This window comes from Aspergillus flavus, chromosome 1 (genome assembly GCF_009017415.1).
Source record: "Aspergillus flavus chromosome 1, complete sequence".
NCBI classification, from domain to species: domain Eukaryota; kingdom Fungi; phylum Ascomycota; class Eurotiomycetes; order Eurotiales; family Aspergillaceae; genus Aspergillus; species Aspergillus flavus.
Genome location: NC_092406.1, coordinates 4,240,681 through 4,266,168, shown reverse-complemented (window position 1 = coordinate 4,266,168; position 25,488 = coordinate 4,240,681). Strand labels below are relative to the sequence as shown.

At 48.9% G+C, this 25,488-nt stretch overlaps 5 protein-coding genes across 5 annotated transcripts; 3 read left to right on the top strand and 2 right to left on the bottom strand.

The window, feature by feature from the left end:
* Nucleotides 1-262: 262 nt before the first annotated feature.
* On the top strand, nt 263-1,709 carry F9C07_2199953 (F-box domain protein; the record flags this gene model as incomplete). Its single annotated transcript, XM_071509469.1, has 2 exons — nt 263-1,532; nt 1,588-1,709. The coding sequence occupies 2 exons, from the start codon at nt 263-265 to the stop codon at nt 1,707-1,709; spliced, it is 1,392 nt and encodes a 463-aa protein (XP_071365910.1).
* Nucleotides 1,710-4,488: 2,779 nt separating this feature from the next.
* Nucleotides 4,489-6,555, top strand: F9C07_1568 (pyruvate kinase; the record flags this gene model as incomplete). Its single annotated transcript, XM_041288113.1, has 8 exons — nt 4,489-4,612; nt 4,718-4,762; nt 4,818-4,864; nt 4,934-5,014; nt 5,069-5,190; nt 5,278-6,111; nt 6,167-6,248; nt 6,310-6,555. 8 exons carry the CDS (start codon nt 4,489-4,491, stop codon nt 6,553-6,555), a joined length of 1,581 nt encoding a protein of 526 aa, XP_041140445.1.
* A 9,451-nt stretch (nt 6,556-16,006) lies between these two features.
* F9C07_2279786 (uncharacterized protein) lies at nt 16,007-22,154 on the top strand. The gene is made up of 3 exons (XM_041288114.2): nt 16,007-16,488; nt 16,547-21,672; nt 21,728-22,154. Exons 1-2 carry the CDS (start codon nt 16,339-16,341, stop codon nt 20,066-20,068), a joined length of 3,672 nt encoding a protein of 1,223 aa, XP_041140447.1. The 5' UTR covers nt 16,007-16,338; the 3' UTR covers nt 20,069-21,672; nt 21,728-22,154.
* F9C07_1566 (SUR7/PalI family-domain-containing protein) lies at nt 20,836-21,865 on the bottom strand (the record flags this gene model as incomplete). The annotated part of the gene is made up of 2 exons (XM_041288125.1): nt 20,836-21,672; nt 21,728-21,865. The coding sequence occupies 2 exons, from the start codon at nt 21,863-21,865 to the stop codon at nt 20,836-20,838; spliced, it is 975 nt and encodes a 324-aa protein (XP_041140448.1).
* Nucleotides 22,155-23,372: 1,218 nt separating the features above from the next.
* Nucleotides 23,373-24,746, bottom strand: F9C07_1565 (putative endo-beta-1,4-glucanase B; the record flags this gene model as incomplete). The annotated part of the gene is made up of 6 exons (XM_041288126.1): nt 23,373-23,902; nt 23,978-24,075; nt 24,154-24,218; nt 24,273-24,425; nt 24,499-24,557; nt 24,650-24,746. The coding sequence occupies 6 exons, from the start codon at nt 24,744-24,746 to the stop codon at nt 23,373-23,375; spliced, it is 1,002 nt and encodes a 333-aa protein (XP_041140449.1).
* Nucleotides 24,747-25,488: the final 742 nt, after the last annotated feature.

The following is a 25,488-nucleotide window of genomic DNA, read 5'->3' as shown; positions in this document are numbered from 1 at the left end:
ATGTCATGCGGTTCCCCAGTGATGTCATCTGTCCGCCCACCCCCAAGAATTTAGAGTAACTTTAACAAACCAGCAAAGCAACCGAACTCCGGATCCATGCCGATCCCTTATCTTTCATACTCCCCTTACTCCATTCCTCCTGTCAACAGCCCCCCTTGATAGTTGATTCGCCTTTCATAATTCGACCTAGTGCTTGACTTTGTTCGCTACAAACGTTCTTCTTTCTCCATCCGACGGACCTTCCCATGGCTGTTCATCCCTCATGGATTCGAATTCTAGTACGAGTCTGACCCTGGAGAAGATGGGCAACATACCCACAGTGCAAGAGGTCAACGACGATGAAGTCTTTCCCGACATGCGGATGAGCACCAAGACAACCCAGAACATAGAGTCGCCCTTGTTACAGCTCCCGACCGAACTTTTACATTCTGTACTATCTTATCTTTCGGCACAAGACCTCGTTCGTGTGTCGGCCACCTGTCGTTGTTTGGCCGAACACACGGCTAACGATCTGCTATGGGCCAACGTGGTCAACTCCTACCTGCCGGAGAAAATTCACGACCCGGGACCATTTGACTCCTTTCGCAGCCTCTATATCGCGTACCATCCTTGCTGGTTCATCCCCCAGAAAAAGATCTGGTTTTCAGATACTGAGCACACGGGCAATCTAATCCTGGCCCGTTACGATCACCGTCGAGGCGTTATCGAAGCGTATCGGGTTATTGCAGAACGGCGTTCACCCTCACACAAGTTCCAGATTTGGGAATGGAATCCAGACGTTATCATCCAAACCTTTCATCCGAAACCTAGCCTTTGGCTAGACAGTCCTATATTACTCTTGAGGAACCATGATGGTGAACGGCAGTATCTGCGCGGAGAAATCCGCATGCCCTTGCCGTTGGAATCACAGCAGGTCTTTAATTCCTTGTCATTTTGCCCCAAGGGGCCTCCTTCAGATCCCGACCCATATAAGCAATGGCCGCCACCCATTGTACCCAGTCGAAATCGCGTATCTCGGAGCACCGAACCGCATGGCTCAGAATGGGAGCGTAATACTGGACTTCTGGAAATAATGTCGGAAGATGCATTTCGCATTAGAAGATGGGCGCATTTCCGTCTGGGTATGCCGATGTTTGCTGCCGGCCGAAGCGAGACCTTATCGACCTATGCGACACTTGATCCACACCTATATACGCCTACCAGGCAAAAGCCCTACCAGGGTATATGGATTGGAGACTACTCCGCTCACGGATGTGAATTCATGCTTTTCTTGCAACGAGACAGTGAAGAAGGGCCTGACGATACGCCCGAGGAGGGCGAGTCGGAGTTCCTTCATGATGGCATTATCCAGAAAGGTAGCCTCGAGGCTATCAAACTAACCGGAGACCCCAATGTCCCTCGAGGCGAGCTCTCATTCATTTCGGATGATATCGGGCCTAAGGGTTTTGTCCGTGTCGCAGATGAATCGCTCTTCCGAGGGGCGAGGATTGTGCGTAGTCGAGGACATGTAGCGGGTATCGGGTTTAGAGACGGTAAGCTGAACCGAATTGCATGCCCTGTTGTAGCATGTTTTGACTTGAAACTTAGATTCATTCATCGCCTCGCAACTCATTCTCATATCACCTGATTGTATAGCTCACTATTGGGAGACCATGGGGCATATCTCGTATTTCCGCCGCCTCGACATAGACGGACTTATTCGGATATGAGCGGATGTGTGATGATCCTTACGATGTAACGATTCGTGCCTATTATTTGCTCTCCTCCTTGAGAGATAATGATTCAAATACATGTATGGCGGTTGTGTACACACTGTCTAGATGACATAACCATGGCTGGCGCGTTAAAACACCCTTGGTGGACACGTATTAGGCCAATTCTGATGACTTGAGTGAACCTCCAGGTTGATTAAGGCGGCTTCCGAACTATACCTCGTGGGGTCCGTGCACGGGAGACCAACCAGGGATGGTAAAATTGAAGAACCGTGATGGGAACCACGAATCCAAGGATCCCTATACTGGCGGTTCCAACCCACGCCCTGCGACACTATTTTGTTACTTAGTATCGCCTGCTAGACCCACACGAGCTGTATGAAAGCTGTCCGAGCCCGTAGACTAAGCGGACACACTGCAAGGTAAGGGGGAAAAGCATATCATTCCCCGGACAGCGCGTGGAGACAAGGCAGCTTGAAGTACCAGGGCCGGCAACCTTATGTACAAGCGAGTATACTCGGGAGAGCAGAATGGGAACTCATGTAAAGCGAATATAATACCAAACTGAAACCAAGATATACAGTCAAGGTGAGAGTCCTAACGCCACGGTCCCCAATACCGGACCTGATAAAGGACAAGGTAATCATCAATCGTAATCCAAGCCGCTATGCAGGACGCCAAAATACCAGTCACGACGGCTCTCTTGATATTTTTTTACAAGACACGCACTCTCTCGACATGATGTCCCAAGCGGGTAATAATGTATGTCCTCCTATTTATTCTTCTGGCGAACTCGATTCCCAGGCTGACTTAGGGAAAACCCAGAGCGCGCCTCGGTATCAATTCAATCCCCACCCAAAGCGTCGCTCCGATTTATCCGGATAACCCGGGGTATATAATTCACCGCCTGCGCTCGAAATAGCTGGTGGAACCCAGGACGGCAACGGACTGATCCATCACCCACTCGCCAACGCCGAGGTAGCTATCGATCCATTTCTTGAAGTCTTTGTTGTCGGTGATTTTGTCGGAGTCGAGACTGGGGCTGTGAAGATCCCCACGCGGTTCCCCCGAAGGGGCGCGGGGTGACAGAGTTAGCCGACATTCCAGCAATCGGTGGAAAAGTCGTAACCCATAACCACTGTTTCATGTCGACAGGCTACAGGAACAGACAAAACATGCGTAGGAAGGGTGTATTTACGTAAGACCAGTCGAACGCTTCACACCTGCCAAAAAGGCGGAGACTAGGTGACCATTAATATCTGTTGACCATAGATAACAATGAACAGAGAAGAGCCTACAGAGGACAGCGTCAAAAGCGTAGTGGGTGAGTCGGCCGAACTAAGACGGTCGTCGATCAGCAGGTATTTCCAGGGAAAAAACAGTCAATACTCCGGTAGCTAGTCAAATGCTAGCAGAGAGCTATCGGGGAGCAAGAAATGTACCATGGTGACCATATCAAGACTTGATGATGAAACTGGACTTGTCCACACCGGGTATAGAGGACCAAGTAAAGCTCGTGGTATGTACGATCTGTGTGACTCCAAGATTAGGAGCTGAAAAGGTAAGGTTGACTGATAATATGTAGGAAGAAAGAAGAGATACTCCCCGCGAGGACAGCCTCGGGGAGGTGAGCTGGCTCACGTGCCTTTTCACATGACGTGGGCGAGTGATGATAGGTCAAATGGGAGCCAGGAGGCTGGGGATGTGGCTGGGGGTGTGGCTGGCTGTATCTGGAGCTTGCGCTTGCACACAAGTAGCTAGAGGATAGTTATGCGGACAAGGGATTAGTCATGCTGCAGTATATATAATTATGCTACGGAGTATGTTGTTTATGCTTATCTCGTTTGGCTGCCTTAGTCCCACTATCTCGGACTTGACAACTCCTCGCTGCATGCCATGAGCCTTGGCACGGAGGAGTCTACTAGTAGTACTAGTCCGGTTGGCATGGATCTCAGTATGTACTCGGTGTCTCCGGTGTCCCTGAAAGGAGATTCCTCTTCCCGAGTCAGACAATCCGAGGGTCATAAGGTACTTGTTTGTTTGTTTGAAACAATAACTTTTGTCGAGTATACTTCACGACGTTATTATTTCGTATTCTATGGGGAAAGTGGCCTGACGTCGAGGATCGTTTGAGATATTACAGGGTATACTCATCATGTGGCATTGAGCCACCGTGATAGTACACATCATATAGATAGAGGGTGGGACGCCGTACATAGGTGGATTAAGGCAATAATGGGTGAGTTTGGTCTGCCCTGTAAGTGGGGTGTGGGAAACTATTGCCAGATGGCACTGCAGTAGATGGAGGTTCTTGGTTTCCTTCCTCTTTCGGACCTCCGACATCATTTGTTTTGCGTGGGTGACCAAAAGTTGACATAGATATCGGATGAATAATTAGTGAAGGTAATAATAATTACTGGCAGCCGATCCATTGTAAAAAGGGAGAAAAAGAAATAAGGAAAAAATCCCAAGAGTTGTGGCAGCCGCGGGGAACCGACCGGAGATACTGTAGTGGGCAACCTCTCTCAAATGAGAAAGCGGCCAACAACATTTTCCCTCCCGGGCACACACCCACTCCCGCAAATCAAACCAAACCCAAAGCAGCCCCTCGCTCACCGGCTCTCTTTCTCTGGCCAACCTCTCCGATCTTTTTTTATCGCCCATCCCCCCCCTCTTCCCCCCCCAATTCTTCCATTCATCCACATCACAACTTCCTCTCCCCCCCAAACCATCTTCTCCTCTTCATCCTTCTAGTGTAGACAGAGAAGCTTTCAAAATGGCCGCCAGCAGTTCTCTCGACCATTTGAGCAACCGTATGAAGCTGGAGTGGCACTCCAAGCTGAACACGGAGATGGTGCCCGCGAAGAACTTCCGCCGCACCTCCATCATTGGCACCATTGGTATGTGTTTACCATAAAACGCTCAGGGCTCCTTGTCCTCCCCTCACCCTATACCAGGTGCCAGTAATTCGTATGGATGGTGCTAACGTTCTTTTCTGATTGCAGGCCCTAAGACCAACTCGGTGGAGAAGATCAACGCTCTCCGCAGATGTACGGCGAAGTCCGATGATCCCCATAATTTCTTTAGCTGACAACGATTCAATAGCCGGTCTCAATGTTGTTCGTATGAACTTCTCCCACGGTTCGTATGAGGTGAGCTGAGCACTGTCCGCGGGGTTCTGTCTTTTCGTCGTAGGTCTTGTTTGCTAACTTTCACCACAGTACCACCAGTCCGTTATCGACAACGCCCGTGAGGCCGCCAGAGTCCAGACCGGACGTCCCCTCGCCATTGCTCTTGATACCGTAAGTCTGGACCGGAGCTTTTTCAGGGTTAAACAATACTAACAGGCATTGCAGAAAGGACCTGAAATCCGTACTGGAAACACTACCGATGATAAGGATATCCCCATCAAGGAGGGTCACGAGCTCAACATCACCACTGATGAGAAGTACGCTAATGCTAGCGACGACCAGAACATGTGAGTCTTCATATCGATTCTCCAGACCAATCCGTGAATGGCTTGGTAGGAAGCCCGGCTTGTTCAGACTAACAAGGTAATTGTTAGGTACCTGGACTATAAGAACATTACCAATGTGATCGCTCCCGGAAAGCTCATCTATGTCGACGATGGTATCCTCTCCTTCCAGGTTCTGGAGGTCGTTGACGACAAGACCCTGCGCGTCAAGTGTCTTAACAATGGCAACATCTCCTCTCGCAAGGGTGTTAACCTGCCCGGCACCGATGTTGACCTTCCCGCCCTTTCCGAGAAGGATATCAGTGATCTCAAGTTCGGTGTCAAGAACGGCGTCGACATGATCTTTGCCTCGTTCATTCGTCGGGGAAGTGACATCCGCCACATTCGTGACGTGTTGGGTGAAGAGGGTAAGGAGATTCAGATCATCGCCAAGATTGAGAACCAGCAGGGTGTCAACAACTTCGACGAGATTCTCGAGGAGACTGACGGTGTTATGGTCGCCCGTGGTGATCTTGGTATCGAAATCCCCGCCCCCAAGGTCTTCATCGCTCAGAAGATGATGATCGCCAAGTGCAACATCAAGGGCAAGCCTGTCATCTGTGCCACTCAAATGCTCGAGTCCATGACATACAACCCTCGCCCCACTCGTGCCGAGGTGTCCGATGTCGCTAACGCTGTTCTTGACGGAGCCGACTGTGTCATGCTTTCTGGTGAGACCGCTAAGGGCTCATACCCTTGTGAGGCTGTTAAGATGATGAGCGAGACCTGTTTGCTCGCCGAGGTTGCCATTCCCCACTTCAATGTCTTTGACGAGTTGCGCAACCTCGCTCCCCGCCCCACTGATACTGTGGAGTCCATCGCCATGGCTGCCGTTAGCGCCAGTCTTGAGCTTAACGCCGGTGCCATTGTTGTCTTGACCACCAGGTACGTATCGCTTGCTCCCGTCGAATTGGACGTGTTAGCTAATTGGCTGGTGAAGTGGTAACACTGCTCGCCTTCTTTCCAAGTACCGCCCTGTGTGCCCCATCCTGATGGTCACCCGTAACCCTAGAGCTTCGAGGGTAAGTTGCCTATTATGTATATCATCTATCGTCATGAATTGCGCTGACCGGTCTGTCTTAGTATTCTCACCTCTACCGTGGTGTCTGGCCCTTCCTCTTCCCCGAGAACAAGCCCGACTTCAACGTCAAGATCTGGCAGGAGGACGTTGACCGCCGTCTCAAGTGGGCTATCTCCCACGGTATCAAGCTCGGTATCATCAACAAGGGAGACAACATTGTCTGTGTCCAGGGTTGGCGCGGAGGCCAGGGCCACACCAACACCGTCCGTGTGGTCCCAGCTGAGGAGAACCTTGGTCTGATTGAGTAAATCCAGACAGCAGTATCACCCTTGGTGCATGACGTGGTAACGACAGCAACTGGGTAGGTAAGTAGCGACGAGGGTGTGACCTCAGAGTCGTAAACGGGTCTCGGCTAAGTTCGACGAGCGGAAAGCTCCGCCCACTTCAAAGTGATCCCCTGTACCCCGAATCCTTCCATGCGAGATTCATTAGTCGGGAGGGTGTAGCTTGGCGGTGGTGTCAGGTGAATGGCCGTGTGCTCTTATCTGTCCCATTCGGTCTGGAAGCGCACACGAGGAGAATCACCTTCAGGACATAATCTGTATTCATCTTGAGTTGGCGTTAGTTAGCCTGCCTGCTTTTTGGTGGTTTCTTGCGATCAAAAGCTAGATTAATGATCTTCATGTTCACATTCATAATAATCAGATTCGTCAATTGAGTTCGAGGAACAGGATCCACGTTAGGTTAAGACGGAGAAAAGTCTCGAGTCACTGTAGGTTAGTCACATTCCAGGTATGGGTTTTGGTTCCGTAGGTCAAGAGCCAGATACCCCGTACATAGCAAGGCGATTGAGGGAGCAAATCATTCTCCTCGAAGGATAGGGAGAAAGAAGAAGTAGAAAGGAAGAGCGCGATCTTCCCCTCTTAACAAGAACCGAAAAAGAAAATAAAAAAAAAAATGAATGCGGGGAATACCCTCTACCGAGGCTGCAGTAAATGCAAATGCCTCATAGAAGACTTGCATGTCTCATTGCCAAGGATGTATGGTAGCGGACCTTTTAAAAAAGGACATTGATCCTGTCTCATAACATTTGAGAAACAACCCTCGAAACTGTCTCTACCCTAGAGTACAGAAAGCGAAGGATCAGATAAGAAAGAAAGAAAGGGGGGAAAAAAAAGAAAGGTACAGGGAAGGGAAAAGATATACTCCCCCGAAGCATATGCATTGGAATGGTGTGCAGAGCAAATCAAATTCCCGAAGTGTCCCGAATTCTGCCGAGATTTTCGGGAGGACGGTGGTCGGTGAAACGGAACGAGTATAAGCATCGATCACTAGCCATGTACGTAATATGGTCTGGGCATTGCCATCTGGGTGGGTTCTCTTTTCTTGCCTTTTTCTTTGGTTTCGTCGTTCAAAACTTTGGAAAATACTGGAGGTTCAACCGGGACTGTTTTCAGCTTTCACGTGGACTTGGCATAGATAGATAGATACATGGGATTGGTATGAAGACACTGAAACACAAGTGCACAACGCCGTTTTTCATAATACAGCCCCAGTCAATACATTAGATTAATACATCTCGGGATTGATAATCATAGGGGAATGCTCAAAAAGGAACCTCCAAAAGGGGAGTATGCGCAGTTCGCTATGCTGATGCCGTGAACGCCTTCGCTATGTCGCTATCTTCATAAGGAATTAATGGATCGTGTCATAAAAATCATATACTTTCATCGTCATCATAGAGATCAAGCTAGATAGTCCTTTAGGAACCACCTGATTCATTTCCTTCGGCAGTGTCGCCATCCAACGCATGGTATGCCTGGCCTGGAGGTTGCTCTACCGGAGTGTACCGATACATCTGGGGCTGTTGGAATTGACTCCAACAGCTGGAGGTATCATCAGCGAACTAAATCCATGTAAATCTTACGAGGACTGACTAACCTTGGTGCTTGAAGAACGTATCGGGCCATTGCTTCCCTGAACCGACTCTTGTATTCCTTGGGACTGGTCACAGTGGGCCGGTTCTTACCACCACCGGCGAATCCACGGTCCTTGATCCATGATTCTAATTTCTTGTCCCACGTATAGGTACGGATGCAGTCGATAACACCGACTACCAACTCCGACCGGCTCTCGTCAATAGCAATCATAAGTGAATAATCCATGACATTTTGACGGCCCAGGAAGAGAGTGTCGTTCCAAACACTTTGGCTCAGAAGCTTTTTAGAGTGCTCTCGGGTGAAGAGCGGTGTCTCGTAGATGAAATCCACCATGTTCTCATCAAGCAGGACCTCGTTGCGTTCCCCGGTGCTCTGTACCTTGCGATTCCTCATCGAGCCCTTGAGGTCGAAAATCCGCGTCGGAACGCGGTCGTAGAACAGGTTTTCCATTAATAAAAGAAACCAGTTAAACTCGGTGCCTGTGGCAGGATTCTTGATTATCACTTGGTAGAATCCGAACATCTTGGCGATCGCAGACGGTAACTCATGGAATAGTGCTTCAGACATGATCTGGAAATACGCTGGAGCAAACTTGAGGAAAGCCTGGGTCTCGATAGTCGACAGCGATTTCAGAATGAACCGATCGTCCAGCGTCTTCAAGAAAATGGATTTTGTTTTCCCTCCCTTTGAATCCCATTTTGCACATCGGGATAGTGATTCTACAATACGCTCGGCAATTCCGCACTTCTTCCTCAAAGCATCGAACTGTTCAGCGTAAAACACCTTGCAAAGCATTTTTGCCTGACCTTCCTGGAACTGATACTTGAGGTGCGTCCCCGTAGATCTCAAAAGAGCATGCTCAACCCGTGCTTCATTCATCGCATCTGGTCCTTCCCCCAGATCCGTGTCTTTCTCATCGAGCTCCTCATAGCGTTTCTGGATGCTCGCTAGCTTTTCCTTATAATCGTGAGAGTCTAAAGCGAAGGCAATGAGCGAGCTCGGTTCATCCTCGCGTACGATAATATCGCAATCTGCAAAAACATGGTCGGACATGGTTAATGGATATTCGAGGGGAGTCCATCCACTGGCAGAACGCTCCGACCAGAAGTTTGTTAGCAGTTTCAGAAGCGTGCTTCTTTCGTGTTTTGGGAACTCTTTCAGGTCCAGCTGTTCATCTTCCGGTGACATCTTGGGTAGTTCTTCATTTGAATCTGTGACTTGTAGCCCATTCACTGAAGAGCGATCCTCATCGCTATGTACCTCCTCTGCTTCGCCTTCCGAAAAGATTGGATCCGTACTTTGAATGAGGCTGTCAGCTTCCACTGGCGTGGTTGGAGGCTCCTGCGAAGTAAGATCTTTTCTTTGTCCTTCTTGCAACGGTCTTGCCGGGAGTGCTTCGCCGTCTTTGCTTGAGTCGTCTATGGAAGTCCGCGATGCGGATGAGAGGAGGTCCTCCCCTTCACCCGAAGGCTCTCGTTCCTCAACTGCTTCCCTAACATTTTTGTACACCTCCACAATCGGCTTTGAACTTGCAAGCGGAAATGCACGAGATTGTGAACGCTTGGCGGCTCTCTGGGCTCTTTCACGTTGTCGCTCCTTTTCGAACTCTCGGCTCAATTGCTCGAAGTGCTTGGCCAGAGAAGAAACACGCGGGTGACCCTTTCTTGTCGGTATTGAACGAGGTATCAAAGATGGGCCGGGCGTGAGTCTTCCGTTTCGGAAGGCATTAAGACCGAACCGTTCTGATAGCTTTTTGTCTGGGCCCTTGAACCTCACTTCATAAGGAGGGGGGCTAACAGCACCGTCGCGACCGCCAATTCTCCCAGTGTTAATCCTGAACCCTTTCAGGGGACTGTTGTCATACACAGTTTCCTTCTGGAACTGCACTGGCTGTGACTGAGCACGGAACAGGGGTGGAGAAGTTGCCTTTGCATTGCGCCTAGTAGCACCCTCGGCTGGCCGTGGAATTGCTGAACGGTATTGGTTTGGAGAAGAATTGGGAGAGTGTATTGGTTTTTCAGTATCATAGTCCCGCTGGCTTAGCGCCTGGGAGTCTCCTTGCTCGGGAATAATGGCCTCCAGAGCGCCTTTACTCGAATCGATTGCTAATGGTTCTGATTCAGGTTTACCCACCGTGCTCTGCGCATTCATATCCACGAGTGTCTGTTCATGTTGGGTTGAAGGCAACGCTAGGTCCAGGTGCTGCACTTCTTTTTTCGCCATGGCTTCGTCTGCAGGAGAAGATGATAGCCTTTCCTCTGGTGCAGGTGTGGGGCTGTGTGCATCAGTTTCTTCAACCTTCGCGGAGCCGTTATCTTGGCCGTCAGCTTTCTGCTCTTTGCCCGAGTGTTCTTCAACAACAGATACTAGGACATCTTGCGCCTTCTCCGGAGACAAAGTCATGCGACGCATCGGACGTGGCTTTTCCGGTTCTTCAGTATTCTCACTCTCAGGTTCCGTAGGGGTAACCAGGGCCTCTTCAGTTGAAGTAAGAGAAGTAACAGATGCATCCTTATCCAAGAATATTTTCTTCAACTGCAATGTTGCCAGCCTCCTAATATCCTTCTCGGAAGGAAAGAAGTTCTTTTCGAATTCCGCAAATGCGGTATCCCATTCAACAACTTTCTCCTGAGCAAAACGTGCCACTTCGTTCAAAGGTGTGATCTCCCAATAACGGGAGTTGATATACTTGTCTTGCAATTGTTTGATCAGAGCGGCATGATCTTCGTTAGCCTTTTTGGTTAGGGCCTCAACTTCTCGCTTGCAATCTTCTGCCAGCTTTGGAATGACACTTTCAACATTAATGCCTTTCAAGCGCGCTTTGACAGAGAGCATGAACTTGTTCAGACGCTGTTCAATCTTGAGATAAATGTCATTCCTGAGCTTTAGATCGTTGTCCACTTTCCACGTAACCCGTGTCCTTGGAACGATGATCTCAAGTAGATTGATGGGGTCGTAGTGGATGCGTAAGGCAACATCTTTGAAGCCGAAGTAGCGGAGGTGATCACGCTGCAAATCGTGTGGACAGACGCCAGCCCGGGCATGAAGGTTCTTGCTCCAAAAGGAGAGCTCCAAATATTTCCCAAACGAATACTTCCACGTACTCTCAGACATAGGGAAAACCTGGGTTTCATTCCCACATATTTTACAGGCACTCCACATCAGAATTGTGTCCTGAAGACCGCGGAGTTTCGAAGGATACGGTTGAATGAACACGCTTATTTGGGCTTCTCCGTGTACGTACTGACGGTGATGTTCAAACATCCGCTTCTCACAACCATTTACGTTGCAAATGGCGTTGGCATTGAGGCATATATCCTCCACATATTGGCCAAGCGCACAATCGGGTTCAAACATCGCGTCATCACCATGCTCGTTATAGTATTCCAAAGCAAGAAGATCCGGGCCTGAACAGGGGATTGATGACGTAGTGCAGACAAGACTGAAGAGAACGACTATATTCTGATGTGAATATGGGTCAAAAACGCCCGCTGCTCCAGCAATATAGGCTTCCCATTGACGTTTCTGAGTTTGATAGTTATGCAGGGCTCTGTCATATTCGGCGTCATGAGCCGCATGCAAAACCTCTTTTACTTTCGGGGAAGCGTCCTGAGGTGATTCGTGGACCATTTCAGGAGTTACAAGAACGAACTTTTGTGACCTAGTTTTTTCATCTAATGATGGGTCAAAGTCAAGGTTCTGGTCCCGCAGACGTTTCAAGTAGGCTAGTCTCCGTTCCATTTCTCTTGCGCGTTTAAGCAGATAAGGGGGCTCAAACTTGACGAACGGAGAGGCAGAGAGGATCTTTACCTCACTATCATGCACAAAGTCTTGATAATAAGTCGGCATGGGAACGTCATCAGGCACTTCTGTGACCTCGCTGGCAACAGTAGATTTCTCTGCGATAGATCCATCATTCTTTTCATTCGAATCCTGCTGCGGGCTTGATGGAGGTGAACCTGATTTCTCCCCACATTTATTTGCTGTAGTTAAGACGCTCGAGCGTGCGGCGTCAATTGCCTCCCTGCCGGCTTCAATGTCGGATGACGCCGGCATCTGAGCGAACTCATCTCTCATCAAACAAGTTTCCAACCTAAGGTTGTAAACAACATAGGTCATGAACTCAGTTATCCGTTTCACCTTTGAGAGCACTTCACTATCACCACCACGAAGAACAATTGTACACCCGAGCTCTTTGCGGCAGCCGGACAAGTACATGTATGTTTTTTTGCGTCCGTTGTAAACATAGGTTTTGACATCGAAACTACCACATTCGCTAGTCACAGGAGTGGTCACAAGTTTATCCATAGAAGTGATTATCCTAGTTTGGGTGCATCGGGATACAGCTTCAAGGACAGAAGACTTGACATTGTATGCCGTTGCAATCTTGGCTCTGTCCAGTAGCTCTAGAGCTAGCCCAGAGACATTCTTCTCAACCAGCAGAAGGTTAGGCCGAAGAGCAGCTATTCTGCTTACTAAATTCTCGAGGAACTCACGCTCCTGGCGAATGACAGGCTCCAAGCTCATGAAATGTTGCTGATGACGGGCATATTCAAGTGGAAAAGCAATTATCAGTATCTTCGGCTGCGGAATGCACCTAGACATGCTTTTGAGCGCAAGGTTTTTTGTAAAAACTAAGCCGGATACATAGGAGGTATCTCCAGGCCGACCGCCCAAGATCTTTTTGAGTTTTACATAGTGACGAATATCCATATCGTCACCACCTTGAACGTCCGGATCGACCTCATCCGCTGCTTTTAGGAGTATGGGAAGCAGAGCAGTTTCCCAGCTCTGGACATGAGGTATCGAAGCATCTTTCAGAAGTTGCCGGAGGAGCTTGCGAACATGTTGTAGGCTAGCCTTATTTAACTCTACCGGCGGAGCACCGGCTCCTCTCATAGACGAGCTTCGTGTCATCTTAAACCCGCTAGAAGTTACCCCAGTAGGGAATACATGGGCAGCGGTTGCAGAGTCCTGCTGGTTGAAAACACTGTCTTTGGATGCTCTGGGTGAGGGGCGTTGGTGGACACTGCTCGCAACGCTAAGATTACGCCGGCGAGGACGAGGAAGGTTCACTGCTCTCGAGCTGCTGATGCTACCCTCATCTAATTCGCGACCGACATGGCTGTAGTTTGCAAGGCTCCTGTCCCCAAATGCAGATCTGCCTTTTTTCATGGCAGCGAGAAACCCTCCAAACGTTGTTCTTTCATTGTCACCACCGCTTTTAGACAATGACCCTTCTGATACGGCTGATAGCAGGCTTGGCTGCTCGTCGCCACTCGAGGCATCATCAGAGAGGTACTGTGCCAGATCCGGGTCGATGATGTTGTCCTTGTGGAACGCAGGTAGTCGTGATTCAAGAGCAGTGTCCTCTACATGCCGCCTCTGGAAGGGGGCTCGGTCGTCATGATAAGGCTTGAAGTTTCGAATGAACTGCTGACGAGAGTGATGGCGCTTATGACCCATTGAATGAGTCCGCCCACTGAGCGATGACTTGAGCGATCTTGAGGATGTTGGCCTTGCTAATGGCCGATCTGGGCTGATCTCTAGGACAGCCGACCGGCGATTATGGCCTTCACCAGCACGTCTTGTTGCCGGGATGGCCATCGTTGGAGTTTTCATGACTTGGTCTATCGATTGCGAGACTATAGAAGACGTATCATCGTCGTCGGCCGTGGGACGTGGGTAACTTCCCAAGCCTAGATCGGAAACTCGAGGATTGACCACAACCGGGCTCTGTTCGCTATCTGAGAACTCCGAGGAATCATCTTCATGCCCGTTAATCATAGCTTCACACGGCTTGCAGACGCGTATAGTGCCCGGTTGACCGAATCTGTCTCCAGGGATTAGAAGTGTGCATTTCGAGTCGAAAATTTGGCCGCAGGTCCGACAGTGGTGTTTGCGTCGGAATGTAGAGAAAGGCTCGCCGCAATGGAAGCAGTCCTTTGCGTTCTCATCTCTCATCCAGAAATCTTTACTGAGCAGTTTACTCCGGAGTTGTGACATAACACCATCACCAGTCGCATGAGAACGCCAGCTACGCCCATCCTGACTAGGGCCGATGTCAACCGCTGTGCCCAGCGGAGTAATAGCAGCAGAGCCCATCGATGTATCGCTTGGGGAGGCTTGAGAAGCCACATATCCCGGTAAGCGGCTCGAGCTGGGAAGAAGAAGTCTTTCCTTGGGCTTATTCTTGACAAGTGCCTTTTTTGATTCTTTCGGCGGGACCTCCCTTTCTACCAATGGTATAGGTGTCGTAGCAGTAGATGGAGGTTGATTATCAGAAAACGAGTTGTCAGTGTTACCGGAGAATTGAGACACATTACTCGGTGCAGAAACTGGAGCAGCAACAGATTTATCTGGATTGAACGAAGCCCCCGAATTCGACCTGATTCTCTCTGTCCCAACATGTACTCCTTCGACTGAATGCCTCGCTTTTCGCACCGGGCCAGGTAATGATGTATCTAAATCATGAGTGACTTGGCTATCTGACCTCTTAAAACTATCGGGGACCTGACTGGTCATTGTAGATGACCTGCTAACATCTGAAGTGCCCGAGCCTTCAAACGGGAAGTGCTGGGCCTTCGCCTGCAAGACCGGGGAATGTGATATTCGTTGGCCCCACCCTGACGAGCTTATAGATGCAGTGAGAGGGCCATCTTCTTTGTCTGTGCTAACTGAATCGATCGATTGAAAGCTGTGAGAGGTGGGATTTACGGAGTTGTTGCTCGAGTTATGAGGTTCCTTGATAGCGTTGACATGAAGCTCAGTAACTGTCGGGTCTACAGCTACCGAACTAGTCGTACTTTTGGGCAACGGCACAACAGGAGATTTCATCGCGGGTGAGGGCGAGACAGAGGCCTTTGAGGATATACTCGCAGTTTTCGACGAAAGCCTGGAACCTTTCCCAGCCAGTAGGGAAGAGAAGCCATCTTGCGTAGATTGGTGAGTGATGGACGTTGGTGAGTGTAATCTTGAACCCTGAGATGAGCCCGGGTGGTACTGCTGAGAATCCGGTATTGAAGCTGTCGAGCCATGAGCAGATTTCGAGACGGAGCGCTCCGACGGAGGACTTTTTATTCCATGGTCCTCAGTGGAGGACCTGTCTAGTGACCTTCCCACGCCGCTTACGATGTCCCTGACCCCGCCCACCGAAGTTCGAAACCGGCTATATAACCCACTCAAGCCTCCTTGTAGCTCGCCTGAGAAGCTTTTCTCTTCAGTCGCGGAAGTGGGAGCGGGCGGATTGGTGAAGTCGTTAAATGTGGTAAGAGAATCGGACTGGTAAGCTGCCGTATGAATCTGGTCTAGTGCAGCGTTTAGGCCCTTCCGTTCGGCATGGGTTGATAAAGATGTCCGAGAGCCCCGGCGTCCTAGCGGAAGAAAGATAGATGATGCGGATGGACTTGACGTCCCTTGAGACTGCTGTGAAGCCATCAAGGCTTTGTCGTATCTATAAGAATGATATATGCAGAGCGTCGAAGGCTAGACGTCGTAGGTAAATGACCCCCGGGCTCAGTAGAAAGTAGATAATCGCATGCGTCCGTTGCATCTACCTGTGGAGAAGCCTCGATCGCTGGTGAAGGTAACTGATTGGAGTCTGTGTCGGGCGTATCCAAGCATAGAAAGTTGGCCCCGCATGGTTTGTTAATATACCACAAAATTCAATCAGTTATAGTCTAGGCTGAGATATGAGGAGTTGCACGGACGCGTCTGAGGGGTGAGATACAGATTCAAGATTGATCGATGCTTTTCTTTTCCATGCACAAGGCCCGCCAAAATGCCCGTGACATGCTGCCCAATGACGTGGTAGTGGTGGTGGCGCAGCAGGTAGCTGTGGCTGGTGAGGTCACTGGGCGGTGAGGCGCGTCTAGGCCTGTAACCGCGTCAAGTCCGAACAAAGAGACTAGTATCCATGAGGAAGCAGCCTTTTTATGCCGATTCACCCTTATGCTCTAAAAATGAATAGCAATTTGTGTGGATGATGCAGTTCTCGGAACTATGATGTATATTATGGTCACTCTCTATCTAATCAACCCGTCTAAAAGCAAAGTCTCACCCGCACTTTGACTGACTGTCATGCGTTATATTGGATTATTGTATACCAGACTATGACGATTTCTATTCTGACGCGAATTCTGCATCTACACAATGATTTCAATAAATGCATGGATTGCGCCACTGGTTGAAGACTTTCTTTCCCGTTACATCAAGGGGCAGGTGGACAGTTCGGAATTCGAGGACGATGGCAGTAATCTTCGTTTTGCCCGTCGCTCTCCACAGTACACTATAATTCACCATGTAAGCTTCCAGTCGCTGAAGATATATGATATTCTAACCGCTTCACAATTGATTATAGTGGGAAGAAAGCGAGGGGAGATATGTGGCAACTTTAACCGACTCCAAAACTCAGATCGAAGCAGTGCTAGCAAAAGAGTCTTTAGAGGGACTCGAAAGGGAGGCTGGCGATCGTCCATTAAACAGAGACGTTACTCTAAATCATTACGCCCAGCTACTTGAGTATGAAATAGTGCTCGAATATGCCATGTCTGCTCCGAAAATTCATCTATACGTTAGGAATCTTAGTATTGCGTGGGACAGGGGCAAGTACAAAGGCGCGCCACAAGGCAAATTAGTTAAGAAGAGTGCAAGTATACGAGGCTTGTTGAGGAAAGTTTTCGAAACCATCAAGTCTCGGGAGAGCCGCCGAGCTGCAACTTCGCCAAAGGCATATTCTTTAGATGACTCTCCGAAGTCTCAAACTCACGTTTCAGAAAAGCATGTCTCGCAACAGTTTCTGCAGTCCCAGGCTCAGACATCCTTCGTGGATTCGGGAGGACCATCCATGATGCCCCCAATTCAATCTAAGCGCGGCTCAGCGGTTTCGAATGCGCTACTTGGATACTTGGAATCTCATACAAAGCCGGCTGACAGTAATTTGCCAGATAATAGAGAGCGTGGAACGGTTGCCATTCCTGTCAACGGGGATTCTCCTAACAGGACTGAGGTACGGGAAACTAGCCCACATGCTGCTAAAAGCGCCAGTGATATTCCTCATGCTGAAGGAACTGAAAGGTCTGTGTCAGACTCAGGTTCCAAACTGATACATCCTGCTCAGCATAATAGTCATACAGCGCTCCAGGAGCGATACGATGCCGGTCATGAATTGCCAACCACGAACATTGACGGGGAAAAGACAAGCAAGATAGGTGTACAACAAGGACAGGATCATGAGAATCTCAATTCGTCACAGTCATCACCGAAGCAAAAGCTACCTGAAATGACGCATCCATCTGAGAATTCAAGCTCTAGCTACACCGACCCTTGGCATAGTATGACTGAAATCAGAACTAGGGACATTAGGATACCCAAAAACCAAGTTGCATTGCTTGAACAGCACACTCGTCAATGGGTGCCACCTGATCATGGGGATTCCATCAAAGGCCATGTACCACCTGAACTTTTAGCCCAGTGGAATCAAATTGCGCTACAGAGAAGTCGTTTGAGTGAACGGGAAGGACCAAGGGGCTTCGAGTCTGAGTGGGCTGAGACTCGTGAACTTTCACCAGATACCAACTGCCCTACAGCTCAAACGAATGCAGAATCCGATGATGAACCCGTGACCTCGGACTGGTCTGAGAGCTCTCCTGAACGTGTTTGCCGTCCTCGACAACTACCGGCAGACAGTAGCCCTGTGGCGGGGGCAATTATGAAACGCAACGGCGTACATATCACAAAACCAGGCAACGCACGAGAAGAGAAGCAACCAAAGGAAGTCGATTCAACATCAGTGCGCGATGCCCAGCAAGACAGCCGAGTTATTTCCGCAGCCCAAGACGGCAATGATCTCCCCATGGAGAATTCGCCGTTTGAGAACAATGTAAACGAGGAGCATATCTCTAAATCTATGCACAACAATCCCAGAGCTGCTGGGCCCAACCTTCAAGAAGAATCCGATGCAGGAAGCGAGGACTCAGTCATGGATACGTCTGTTCCCTGTCCACTTGGTGGGTCACAACAATCGAACTTTACCAACCAGTCGGAGCAAGAGATCATTAGTTCCGGGTCTTCATTTCCCGCACGCGGGCATGTGCAAGTTCTGGAAACGCCCTTAGCTAATCTCAAACACCTACGTTCTGCGAGGCTGGACAAGGATAAGGCCGTTCTGGATTCACACCACATAGAACAGTCATCATCCCAGGTGGCTAAATCGTCGTCTCAATCACGCATCTTCAACACATACGCAACTAACGACGATGATAATGAAGGCACCCAGACTACAAATGTCTCAAGGGTCAATGGAGCTGGGGAGACTAATGATACTGGCATTCTCGGGACACAGATGAGTACTGGTGACTGGTCGATGCCAGATGCAACTCCTAACTCCCACTCTGCCCTTGTCTTCGACTCTTCGGCACCCAAACAGCATGACTCAAATGCTCCTATACCTATGTCTACATTCGAATCTCAGGATTCCTCGAAGCCGTTCTCATCTCACGATGAAGTGCTCTCGTCAATGGCGTCCGAGGAGAAAGGACCGGAGTTAGTGCCAAGTCAGGGGTTGGCACATGACACGCTTGAGCATGGTGGAATATCACCTTTAAAGCGCCCTGCATCTCCCATTGGGGTTGAAGAGCGACCTTCTTCAAAGCGACATAAATTTAGGTATGACGAGAATACAGATGCAGGCATCGTAGGGGAAACCAGACCAGCTTCTGGTGTCGTTTGTCGTCGCCAGGATTATATTCGTCACTCTGCAGAACACTTGGAGGCACAAAGGATACATGAGAAGTTTCGAAATGATTATCCAAACTATGTTGGAGACTATCTACACTTTCGAAGGCTGTGTGCAACATTGCAAGCCGTACGAGACAAGGGAAGCTTGCAGCGGTCTTTCTTGTGGGACGATTTCATTATCAAGCACTTAGAGGAATATCCGCATTACACGGAGCAATGCCATTCTTTGGAGACAAAATCGCTGGGGTACGAAGAATATTTCACTTCACACTTTTCCAAACCAACGTATAAGAAACGAAGTCTTACCGCAGAAGGGATCAAAGTGGTTGCAGCACAGGATATCCCTCCAACCATATCTGACACGGCGACGAGTCTATTACGTCTTCGAAATGGAGCAGACACTTCGTTTACCGCCAGCCTTGTGGATCAATTTTCCAACTTTCACGCACACTCTTTTGGACCGGCAACCCAGAGTGTCCAATCTGACACGGATGTTGATAGAATGTCACTCACTATGTCGTCGCCTACTCAATGTACGAAGAATAATGTGGGTCCCCCTGGCGATGGTCATCATACAGAGATCGAAGAACACACCGAGGAGACCGCCGAACAACACCCGGAAGCCGAGGTGCCGCAACCAGCGGCCGAGGTGCAGCAACTTGAAGTAGAGGGACAGCACTCAGAAGCCGTAGAGCAGGCCCCGGAAGTTGATGACCAGCTACGCTTAGAGATGACTACTCAGCTCAGCACATTGAGATACCTAGATGGCAACGAGTCTGTTGTTGCAGAAAGCGAAATCAATAGCGAAGAAGACGACGGTTTCATGGATGAAACACACGAGACAGCCAGCATTGAGCTAGGGGATGAAGAACCTTCCACAATTCTTGAAGCACCCCTTTCAGGCAATGAATCAGAAGCAGCCAGTGAAGCGGAAAGTCCCGACGAGAACTGGTTTCTCTCACTCCGACATCTTTTCCCAGCAGAACCCAGCTGGTGCGACGGCCCCGAGACGCCCTTCAAAAAGTGGGCCCGGGCAGACCAGAATGTCTTCTCTCAACGAAAGTTCCGTCGCAATTGGGCACGCATCCCTGTAGATGAAAAGGGGATACCTCAGCGGCCGTGTTATTCCAATCCCCCTGAATAATGTTCTTCACGTTGAGCGCCGAGTACTCAGCTTGTCCATCTTTTAGTTCTCTGATTCACCGTGCCCAATTTTATCCTTATGTGGTTGGACTAGATGGTCTACCAATAACTCTTTTGTATTTCCATCTATGATGGACTTAATGTTTCAGTTAATATGTTTGCATTTAGCGTTAGCTTCTTCATGGCTAATTCGGGGTGCTGGAGGGGCTGATTTTACTGTATTTATATTATACGTTCCCTGTATCAACACGAACTGATATCGAACACTTGACAATGAAAGCTTATGACAGACCGACCAGAAAATGACTACTGAATACTCTATCTACGCAACCCAAAATCTTAACAGTGTAAAAGCATATTTGCGGGGACTCTATTTCTCTAAAACTGAAGACAAATTCTTAGAATGCTACTTCTCACAAGAAGGATTAAGGTCAATGTAAAGCAGAAAGTAAATTGAAGGAGGGTATCTATGTCATAGACATCAATCTATATCCACGGTAAAAATTCCAGAACAAACGAAAACAGGCGAGAATTAAGGATCCACCCAGTCGAATAATAAAACAAAGAAGTACAATACAAATCCCAAACGGCCCATGCTGTAACTTGGCATTATGTTCATAAATGAGGATCCTCGCTGAGTTGTTTCAATAAAACTCAAATCGAATCATCAGATTGTCATTGGTCGAGTCGTATGACCATGTATTTTTTTTTATTCCTTTTAATGACTTGTTTCTTGTTGGACTATGATTCGCTCATGTATGATTTCGCTTAGACATGGCGGAAGGGCTCATAGGCATTTGACCGATTCTGAGTAGGAGGGGGGGGCGGGTAGGAGGTGTTGTAGGGAGAGGCCTGCTGGTGGCCCTGAGGGCCGATAGGCTCATAGGTGTAAGGGGTCTTCTCGGCCGTGACACCGCGGGGGGTGTTCTTGTGGTTGTAAGGGGAGCGACCGGAGCAGCAGCAGGTGCTGAGCATCCAGAACAGAGCAGCTCCCAAGGAGAAGGCGACAGCCAACCAGGTGGTGACATAGATGTTCTTGCCCATGCTACCGTGCATACCATAGTCCTTCAGGTTCTCGTTGAAAGCACCAGTGACGGTGGCGAACATGGCGGTAGCAGTCACGGAGGCTGCGGCAGTGAAAAGGAAAGCAACACCAGAGATAAGCGTGGTGACGCAGCTACCCCAGCGACTGCAGATGGCGAAGACACCGACGACCAATTCGACAACGGTGGCGACAAATGCGACGATATAGGCGATGAACATCCACTTGGAGACATTCTTGTAGAGGTTCAACGACTTGCGCAGGCCACTAGGAAGGCCATTCTCCACGCCGGTCTCCTCCAAATTCCAGACCTCGATAGGGTTGAACCAGAACTCTCCCTTGGGCTTCGAGCACTCCGAGACTTCGAATTTGTCGTTGGTGACGTTCCCATCACAGTAACCCCACAGACCAATGTTGTAGAAGTCCTTGAGGTCAAACTGCTTCTGGACCTGCTCCAAGGCCGCGGAGATATCTCCATCTGAAACGGTCACACCGGCATCGGAGAGAGCCTGGGATATTGTGCTTTGGTTTGTTGCGGTTGTTGTCATGTTTTGGAGATCGGCCTAGGATATTGTTAGTCGATGTTCCCGATTGCACGAGACAGGGATATATGCTTACCCGGAAGAAGTAGAGGTCATTTAATGTGCTGGAGCCAGAATTTGTGCAGCCCAGTCCGACAATGATGATGCATACCAACGAAGCGATGGTGAGTGCATAAGGCGTGATAATACACAAAACTCGGCCGCCTTTACCCATGACGACGATGTTGATTTGTTGATGTGCAAGTTGTTCTATGTGTGGATCTGTCTGGATGTATGGGCTAAATTCCCGTGGGATTGTCTGAAGTAACGGAGATAGATAGATAGATAGATAGAAGAACGGTGAGTGAAAAGAAGGGGAAGTGGATGAGTAGAATAGATAAAATAATAAGATGGCAGGAAGTGTCAGACGGGAGAGAATCGCGTTGTTTTTAAGATGGGCTGCCCGATGATCGTCAGTCCCCCAAGTTAAAAAAGTCCACAGTATCAACTTCACTCGCTGAGGAGGCGCAGGTTGTGTTTTTCGGGATCGTCCATGGTTCGACCAATCAGGGGATCACATGGAGGACTACGCCACGCTATGTTTCTATAAATTCATGCGAGGTTTCCACCGCAACTTTGGGAGGGTTTCGGTACCATACGAGTCCAACGGGATCAGTCGTATGGCGCTAAACCGGATCGGGGGCACTCGAGCCTCGTGGCGGGGTCATCGCAGCCCTATCGCCACGTCATAAGTGGCTGGAGTCCTACGCGTCGTCGTCTTAGCATTACGAGATTTATTAGGGAAGTCGTCGACGATCCCTTTGCAATATCAGACTATACCTATCTGGTACCGTATCCGCCGCTCTATGATGAACAAGTACGGAGTACGTATGATAGATTAAAAAGACAAGAATAATAAGATTGGAACAAGAGAACCACAATCGGAATTAAAGTTGTCAAATTGAAACGGATCTGAGGCATTGTGGTCCACAACATGGCCTCCTTGGGATTAAAATAAATTTTTGATACTAGCTGAAGGCGCAAGCAGGCTTCCCTATTTAAAGCTTGGCAGCTTAACTTGTTCTATACCCAGTACGACATATCTATGTACAACTACAGTCTACAGCTCCAAGACTGGCTGCCTTAGGCAGTCAACGCAATACCCGTGACCAGATCAGGTAAAGCAGCAGAAACCTTCCGTTCCACTGGATCCAACAAAATTCTCCCACTGGATCAATCAGGCACCGAATTCAGGAGAATTAATTCCATCCACCAAGGGAGATTATAAAAGTTTCGCACAATGACCTAGGTATGTAATCAATGCATGCAAGGACCAGACCCCTGCGATATCAAGCTTACGATTAACCTTTAGGCATCTCTTTTAAAATGAACGACACTGCCGACATAGTGGAGCGATTCCAGAGTCCCCTCAGAAAAAATACCATCTTTACTAACTTACTATACCGGGTTAGACTAGTGCCCATAAATACCGGGGCTGTGCTTTCGTGGTCCATGCCCTATGAATCGGTGGGTCATTCCATTCCTGTCAGAAGTACGTATTCTCGAGTCTATCACTTCAACCCGTCAACAAGTCAGTTTACGTGTACAAACTTGATACTTTGCCGATTTCTTTTGCCGACCGTGGCATTTAGAAAATCCTGAAATAGAACTATCCGCAATGTGCTCAGCACCAGAATGACCACAAAGAGATCATTTCACATTCTGTGTCCTTCACTGCGTCCCTACCCCAGGTATGCCTGCAGAACGTCCAACATTCCCGTGAACGCAACTCCGTTTGGAGGCTCCAAACTGTACATATAATCTCCCCACCATGGACCGGCCGCCCACCAAAGCGCACCCTTCCACACGTCGGTGTTCTCAGCCAGATAATCCAGCATTCCCTTCACGGCAGTTTTGCACTGGTCGTTGTTTCCACCCGCGAATTCACCGATGATACCGACCTTCTTGTTGTCCTTGAGCCATTGAGTAGCGCTGGTGACACGCTCCTGGCCAATGGTACCAGACACGCAGGTCTCGGAAGTACCAGACCCATCCGAGTCCAAATACTGGTGCATCTGATAGACGATCTTGTCCTGGGGATCCTCCAAGTTCTTCATGTTGTCGTTCACATCGGTCCAGGTCCAGGCCCCGGTGTACGAGTTACCTTCAACGAAGATATATTGCTCCGTGGCGCCAGCCTCTCGGATCCCGTCAATGGCGGCTTGGTTGAGGTTCAGGACCAGCTCTTGGTCCATGTCATGGTATTCATTGTCTGTGAATTGGCGTTAGGATCGAGGATACCCAACTCGATGTGATACTGGGGAAGAAACGGATTGGGCCGACTCACTGGTATCGAAGATAACCAAAGAGTTGCTCTGGAACTGTCCTGCCAAGTTCTTCCAGAATGTTTGGAAATCAGATGGAGTGGACATGATCTCGCCATTGCTGCCATGTTCAAGTTAGACGACATCCTCATGTTTAAATGCCCGTAATACACTACTTCGAGGCCTTCGAGATACTCACAATCTGCCATAGTTATGGGGGTCCAAGATAGCATGGACACCCGCATCAGTGACGGCATTGACCACCTGCAAGCCTCGTCAATACCCAAGATATTTTTTTTTGGCAGATGAGCAACTTACCGTGGTCAAGTTCTGCAGGTAGGCCTCATCGTATGCCCCCGTCATTGAGTCTGGAACCAATCTCTCCATCTTGAATTGGATACGGAATATATTCATCCCCTTATCAATCAAGGTGGTAATGGCCGAGACATCCGGGAAGATATAATCTGTACCCTGTAGCAATTACAGTCAGTTGATGAACGGACATCCCATAGCGAATGGTGATCATTTGCTGGAGGTCACATACCCATACGCCAGGGAGGTTGTTCTCGCCGAATTCAGCACCCGACTCATTGGCGCCGATCCCTGTATTAAGTGTTAGCATAGTGATATAAAACTCAAGACAGAAGAAAGAAGAAGAAGAAGAAGAAGAAGAAGAAGAAGAAGGGCAGACTAACATTGGAAAACTGAATCCCTCTTTTTTTGCTCCTTAGCCAGAGGAGCAGCAACCGCAGAGCCAGCTACGGCAGCAAAGAAAAGGTTACGGAATTTCATCGTAACGAGAGCTCAGAATAGAACAAAACGAGACAGGAGAAGAAGATAGAAGGATCGACAACAGATCAACTGCTTGTGCCCCAATTTTTCAGAGATGGGGAACTGACACGATTATATACTAAAGTCCGAGAAGACCACTCAGTCGGATTCGGAAGAAGATAATAATTCACAACATCATTGCGCCGGGACTTCCTCCCTTCACGACGGATAGCATGAACTGATTCGTGGAATTCATGACTTGAAACATGCCGATCAGGGACGAACACACTGGATATCGGGGTTTCGGCCCGTAGAAAAGCAAAGCCATTGACATCTCGGTTGTTGAGAAAACAAGACCCACGTTTAATCAATTATCTGAAGGGTGGAGCGACGGTAGTAGCGACTAGATCAGTCAACGGTTATCAGAATTATCCGGGGACAGATTTGGAAATTATTTAGGGTTCCCTTTTGCCGTCTTGGCCCTTGGATGAAACGCCACGGAGATGAAATCTTCAGGTACGCGTGACGGCGCTCGACAGCCAAAGAAAGCTGATTAGTTGAATGCCACAGATGAGGAGATGCAATCTTTGCAAGTCCGTGCCTTTCTGGGTATGGTTTCTTCGGCCTTGCTTGCATATTTCTGGTTTTTTCTTGTCCTTCGCAGCATTCAATGTCATATGCATCGTGACGATATTTTTTGACTTGGCCTGAAACGAGAATATGCAAGGATCACTCGTATGATAGTCCAAGTCATACATGTGTA